The following is a 7,500-nucleotide window of genomic DNA, read 5'->3' on the forward strand; positions in this document are numbered from 1 at the left end:
AGAGAGAGAGATGGGGTAGAGAGAGAAGGAGGGGGACAGAGAGAGAGAGAGAGGGAGAAAAAGGAACAGAGAGAAAGAAATAAAGGAAGAGGGTGAGGGAGGGAGAAAGAGAGGGAAATAAAAGTAGAGGGAGAGACAGATAGGGGAAGGAGAGGAGAGAAGAGGAGGATAGAAAGAGAGAGAGAGAGAGAGAGAGAGAGAGGGTGGCACAGGGTGGCATGAGGCACGGTCACAGCATGGACCCGTGCCCGCTTGGACGGCTGAGTGGCAGCCTGGCTGGCAGGATGTGCGGCTGGCTGGCCAGCTGAATGGCCGACTGGCTCCAGCACTCCCCCTGCACCCCCCACCACCACTATCTCCTCGCCAACCTCCGCCATCCCCCTGCCATCCCCTTGCCATCCCCCTGCTATCCCCTTGCCATCCCCCTGCTATCCCCTTGCCATCCCCCTGCCATCTCCCCGCCAACCTCCGCCATCCCCCCACTATCCCCCTGCCATCCCCCCCTGCTCTCTCAGGAGCTGAGCCCAGGCCAAGGCCCTAATGAGCGATATCCAAGCGCACTGTGGAGACTATCAGCCCGGCACTCTATCAGAGCAACTCTGCACCACACAGGAGTCTCACAGAGACAGCAAGCCAAGGCCAGTTACTTTATCCCACCTCTGCCACAATTACCAAACAGAAACATGGATGCAGTATCTCAGTCTTGACTTAATGTGGGGTTGATGTTGTTTTTTGTTTTTTTTCAAGTGGCCATAACGGGCCTCCATACTAAATGTATGTATAGAATAAATACGCTCACAGCACCTTACAATGTAAAGGTATGTCTGATGATTATGCATATTGATATACATTATAAAGTTCACTTGCGTAACTCTTAAGGTGTACTCACCTCCCTGGGCAGTTCTGACAGGAAGTTCTCGTCGGCCGCAAATGTGCGCAGGCTGATGAGGTAGCCGATGGTCGGCGGCAACGACTCCAGTTCATTACAGCTGCAGTCAAACTCCTCTAAGAGCGCCAAACTACAGGAACAGCACAGACGCCACCCATAAGGAGCGGAGATTAATATGGCGTTGAAGACTATGGCGCCGTAATCTATTTAGAGATTACATTGTTTGAAACCTCATTTAACAGTTACATTCACGACTATGACAAATATACCAATCATATTATCTTACAGTGAGATGTGACACAAACAAACATTAGTTCCATTTCACAAAACATGTATATCTACAAACCCTAAGACTGCATTTATATTACACAGCCCCTATTGCAATGTGACTGTGTTATTACATGCATGACCTGAATGATTTTCACCGATATCACACTGATACCTTATTATCAAGCTGTGGTTACAGTGAAGAGTGTAGTTCACACGACTAAGTAAAGTGACTGCTATTTACTTAGCAAGGCTATGTAAAGTGACTGCTATTTACTACTTTGATCCAAAGCGACACAGACTCGCAATGGGAGGTTCGAGATTCAAACCTGAACTGGTGAGGTCACCACCACTATGCCATGCGTCAAGGTTAGGACTATGGCTACGGAATTGTTAGCACACAGCACCAAAGTGCAGAGAAGCACTCTGCAGGTAATGGTATATTCATGCAATGCAACAAGGGCTTTGCAAAAAGCGTAACTCACACTAATAAATGATGTGGTAATATATTATGCAACGCACACAGTTAAAGCTTCAGAGAGGGCTGGGATTTAAGATATTCCCAATCACACCCATATTTGGACAATGACACAAACGACTACATAGAAATGAACAAATATGTGGTGAAAGTAATGACAGTGGAATGATGTTAGGTGTCTCGCCAATGACTACTGAGACCATAATCAGTCTAGAGTTGAGAACTTTATTCCTCCAAGCTGCTTTTAAAGTCAGAAACTTGAGATATCACATTAAAGCACATTAGAGCCTTCAGAGTCATCCTTATGTACTCATAAAAAAGATCAAGAATATAAGCCACATCATCCAGTCTGCTACACTTATTCATCTAAACGACCAGAGTGTTTATTGAGTCAAGCGCTTCAACTGTGCCGAAATATGTCTCGCATCAGAGACAAGATGTTTTCCAATCTCTAAGGGGAAATCCCAAAATGTGTAAATCCCTTCGTGAACAGTTTGGGGGAAAAAAGAGGTCCATATTTCTCCCGTCCGCTCCGTGGGGTCATTAGTCTAGCATTTGTCGGGACCGGCCGGACCCAGCTGGCCCTCCATATGCACGGTGTCGTTGTGCCGTGTCAATTTCGCCGTATATTCTCCACAGACACAAAAGGTGAGCGCTTGTCGGAATAAACACGCTCGTGGTCGACAAGAACAGGAGTATAAGAACACAGGAGGACAGTTTCGGAGGCTACTTACCCTAATTTTGGGCGTCCACTAAGTAGGTCATTTTAGACGCATGTGTGGACGACACACACAAACAAAAAAAAAATTGACCAATGACAAACCAAGAATTCATAAAAGGTGCACAGAATCACAGGCATGAGGAGAATGTGAGTGACATGTCACCATGGAGATGGTGGTGGTAGTCATGGCGGCGTCACTATCTCTCAGGAGAGATCACACTCTCCCTGTCTGTCAAGACCTGACTTATTCATCTGAAGATATCTAACTGATATATAAGTTTCTCAGCCTTTGACTTCTCTGTGAATGTCATCAGAATGCTCTGTTATATTTGCATTTTTTTTATGTAACCATTTAAATCTTTCATAAACACTGAAATCAACTGTTATCTCCAGCAGTAATGATATGATGGATTTTGCGATGCTGAGCAAGGCAAAGGAAGAGGAATAATTACTTAACAGCACCTAACAGGGTGACAAAGTACATTGTCGCCTCTCTCGGCGTGAATTGTGGTATTGCCAATCAGCATTTTGCCATGCGAGGTGAGAAGAATCAACAGCACAGAGGTGTGAGACACACAAGTGTGCACACACACACACACTCGCGCGCACACACACACACACACACACACACACACACACATAGAGGATCCACAGGCCTCAAAGCCTGACCTGGTCTATGTGTGTGTGTGTGTGTGTGTGTGTGTGTGTGTGTGTGTGTGTGTGTGTGTGTGTGTGTGTGTGTGTGATGTGTGTTGAGGACACGACTGAGCCCAAATCTGATGTGACTGTAACGTTAACGCATGTTCCCTGCACGTCCTAATGAGATTATGCATGGCCTAGCCCTGCGGCTAGCATGGAGCATATTACAACAGCAACACACACACTTACAGCTAGTCACTACACCTTACTTAAACATGCTCACACATCAGAGAGAGAATCTATTCTGCTTCTCATGGTGAGAGTGTGTACAGTATGTGTGTATGTGTGTTTGGTGGAGGTGGCTGGGTGGAAAGAGATTATCATTTTAAGAGGTGTTTTGAAATACTGCTGCTTTGGGGAGTTTATTTTTTAAAAATCCACACTTATTTTTTGCTCACCTTCCAATGTTGTTAGGCAGTGAGGTAAGCTGGTTGTCATCTACTTTTAGCGTTGTCAGCTTTTTCAACATTCCTGTGGCAGAAAAACACACACCAATGACAAGCACAACCTGGCTTATTTGGAATATGACACACATTCATTAACATTTTAGTACACACATAAAACCTTTCCAAAAAATTAATCCTGGGTTTAGCGAACAAACATCAGATAGCATACAGATAATCAATCAGTAAGCATAGTGTGCTAATTTATTGTGTATACTAATTTAGTACACTTCAATTGGGTTACTAGCTCGACTTACTGTGTATACTCACTCAGCAAATCCAGATTACTGTTCATGAATTATGTAAGTCCACTGTAATAAGGATAGCTCATATAGAGTGGGACTGACTCATGTAACATGACTTACTGAAGCACCAAAATCATGTCCACTGCAGATTTTCTCGTTTCACTCAAACATGACAGTATTGATGAGATGACAGTAATCTGACCCAGGGATAGGTTCCAAACACAGTCAGCGTGTCTACCCTTGTCTCTCTCTCTCTCTCACACACACACATACACTCCTTCTCTCTCTCCCTCTTTCTCTCTGTTATCCTCTCTCTTTCACCACTCCCTCCCTCTTTCTCTCTCTCTCTTTCTCCTTCTCTCTCTCCCTCTTTTTCTCTCTCTCACCGCTCCCTGCCTATCTCTCTCTCTATCTCTCTCTCTCTCACACACACACACACACACACACACACACACACACACTCCCTCTGCGCACCTATGGAGTCGGGCAGCTGCTGCAGCATGTTGGAGGACAGCAGGAGGTCTTCTAAGGACTCGCAGCCCGAGATGTCCGCATCCAGAGCCTCGATCCTATTCTTGGCCAAGTCCAAGTACCTGAGCTGCCGCAGCTTCCCTATAGACTACACACACAGAGGGAGAATGTGCATGAAACAGGGGATCTCCCGTCTACTGTACACACACACAGGCACAGCACAAGGAAATAAGGAAAATCATATTTTATTGACAAAATAAAAGCATGACTTAATAGCATGGATACCTTTCTTACACTGAAAAAGATAATCCTATCACTATGCTGTTGCTAAGGCTTGGTATCCAATCATAACAAAGGATATTCTTGTTATGTGTTACCCAGAGAACACTGTACACAAAAGCTGTGCACAAAATTGCTTTCAAAATCCCACCACTTATGACTGAAATCTATACACAGAAGTATTTTTTTTCTTTCCTAAGCACAGTATTGCTCTAACTGTACACTGCAACAAAGTTTGGCATAAAGGTCAGCAACATCTTGACGCAATAATTAACAGAAATAGCTGACTATTATCGATAGTCTCTCAGCATCCCTCATCCGGCTGATGGGATATAAATCCATAGTGGTGACTCACTCATGTGTGTGTTTTCAGTGTGTGCTTTAAGTGTGTATGCTACATGTGTATTTTAAGTGTGTGAACCCATCTGCTTGATGGCCACCACAGAGAGGAGGTGACTCGACTCAGCAATCAACAGTCTACAGCCTCAGCGGTCTACGACCTCAGCAGTCTACAGCCTCAGCAGTCTACAGCCTCAGCAGTCTACAGCCTCAGCAGTCTACAGCCTCAGCAGTCTACAGCCTCAGCAATCTACAGCCTCAGCAGTCTACAGCCTCAGCGGTCTACAGCCTCAGCAGTCTACAGCCTCAGCAGTCTACAGTCTCAGCAGTCAGCCTCAGCAGTCTACAGCCTCAACAGTCTACAACCTCAGCAGTCTACAGCCTCAGCAGTCTACAGCCTCAACAGTCTAGAGCCTCAGCAGTCTACAGCATGAACAGTCTAGAGCCTCAACAGTCTACAACCTCAGCAGTCTACAGCCTCAGCAGTCTACAGCCTCAACAGTCTAGAGCCTCAGCAGTCTACAGCCTCAACAGTCTAGAGCCTCAGCAGTCTAGAGCCTCAACAGTCTACAGCCTCAGCAGTCTACAGCCTCAGCAAAAACCGTTGTCAATAACTTTCCAAACACGCAACTAGATTGCTGTCCACATCATGATATAACAACAGTCAGCCAGCCTGTGAAAGGCTGCCTTCCTTGTCACAGTCTACAGCCTAAGTACTAATCTCCACTCAAAGATGTTGGAGTGGGCTACTGTGATGGTTGATATCCATGTCATCTTTAAACAGTAAAATCTCACACAAAGTCTGTTATGCATTTTCTACACAGCAAACCCCATGTTTCTTAATGAACCGAAAAATGGCCAGGCACTGCACATATGAGGTCCTCTAGTGAAGACTTTAACAATTCATCACTAGAGTGTCGATGCTGTGCTATGACAGAAAGACCCCTTGGTCACGATGGAGTCAGTTCAATAGAGTAAAATCACAATAGAAGGACGCATCTGGAACATACTTTAGCTTTCACTGTAATTTATCTTATTTCACTAAACAAAGTGGTTTCAGTGACATAAGTAACATTTCATCAGACGAGCCTCTCTTTCAGTATCAAGCGATTTGGATTTGATATACTGTAGATTCACATGCTATGCAATATTGGTTATTGGAGAGGGACTTACCCCTGGTATTCTCTGTATTGAGTTGTTATCCAGCCACAGTTCTTTCAGATTGTGTATCTGCTCCAAAACCTCTGGCTTAAAAACACAAAAACAAAAACAAACAGTGCAGTGGAAGCATTATCCTCCGAGAAAAACACTGAAAACACTGAAAGCATTGAAAATGACAAAACATCAACAGGCCTTTCTTTATATCTCATTTTCAAAATCACTGCTATCAATCCCTCGTCAGCTTCATTCGCGTCACGCACACGAAATTAAAAAGCGAGATTATTTTTCCGCAGAGTTCTTTCCGACAGACAGTGTGTCAAAATGACAGTTTAAAAAAAAAAAAAAAAAAAAAGGCTCCGTGATGACAATGACTCATAAACTGCTCGGTGGAGAGACGCTGTGCCAACACCATCCATCAATCTTCTGAGAGAGAGCAGCGAGCAGCTCACATCCTGCCAGTGATGAGGCCCCGGCTGGCGCACTGCTGGCTGAAATTAACCAGATGGCGATTGGTTCTGGGCCAGTGCCGGGCCGGATCCGAGCCAGAGCTCAGCCAGAGCAAAACCGGATCAGAGCCAACATTCAGCCAGAGGCAGGACATGAGTGTCTGCTTGTGCCACTGTTTCTGGGAGTTGCACTGGACATTATATAGGCACAGACACATACAGTACATACACATAAACACACACGTACACACACAAACACACATACTGTACATACATAACATACCCCATGAGTTGACCAAATGGCTGTTTGAATGGTGGAATAAAAGAGGCTAGGAATGGTGTGTCTCACACATACACACACACACACACTCACATATACCTCCGCCCTCCTTTCCCCGATCAAACACACACACACACACACACAACCTCCCCCCCCCCCACCTCCCTTAAAAAACACACACAATCACACTCTCACTTAGGTCCTACCCATGATCAATTTCAATCTCTCTGATACGCTTTCCTAGCATTTTATTCCCTCAGCATGATGCAGTGCATCACGGCTGAAGCGTATTTCTCCACCCGGCTTGATGCCTTTCACTGGGCTCTCCATAGTGACGCTTTATGCACTGAACTAACAGCAAACGGCATTGAGCAAAAGACAGTGTTTCCTCTCCATTGATTTTGCCATTGTGCCCCCCCCCCCCCCCCCCCTCGGTAAAATGATCGCTTTCCACTCTAAATGATCCTACCGATGTGTCCTCCACCCCGGCTGCTGTTCACATTGCAATTTAATAATGAGTAGAACTGGTCAGTGGTCATCTGGGCCTGTCCAGTTTCACGCCACATATTGTTGTGTTGTGATGACTATGGACTGGCCTGCCCCCAATGCTAAAAACAATTGAAGGCATCTACATAAGAGAGACATGACATGAATTGTCATTGAACATTAGAAACAAGTCATAAACGTGTCATACGTTTTTTGCCATTCTAAATTTAGATAGTGCTTGTATGACAAGTTAGGGTTGGGTGTAGGGTTAGGGTTAGGCATAGGATTATGACAGT

General features: G+C 45.1%; 1 protein-coding gene across 1 annotated transcript in view; it reads right to left on the bottom strand.

The window, feature by feature from the left end:
- The window catches only part of lrrc7 (leucine rich repeat containing 7), a 53,427-nt gene that overhangs the window by 30,970 nt on the left and 14,957 nt on the right, over nt 1–7,500 (bottom strand). Inside the window, 4 exon segments of the mRNA XM_062556964.1 lie at nt 890–1,019; nt 3,453–3,525; nt 4,217–4,361; nt 6,005–6,079. Of these exon segments, the coding sequence (XP_062412948.1) occupies nt 890–1,019; nt 3,453–3,525; nt 4,217–4,361; nt 6,005–6,079 (423 nt within the window).

Source organism: Sardina pilchardus, chromosome 15 (genome assembly GCF_963854185.1).
Source record: "Sardina pilchardus chromosome 15, fSarPil1.1, whole genome shotgun sequence".
NCBI lineage: Eukaryota > Metazoa > Chordata > Actinopteri > Clupeiformes > Clupeidae > Sardina > Sardina pilchardus.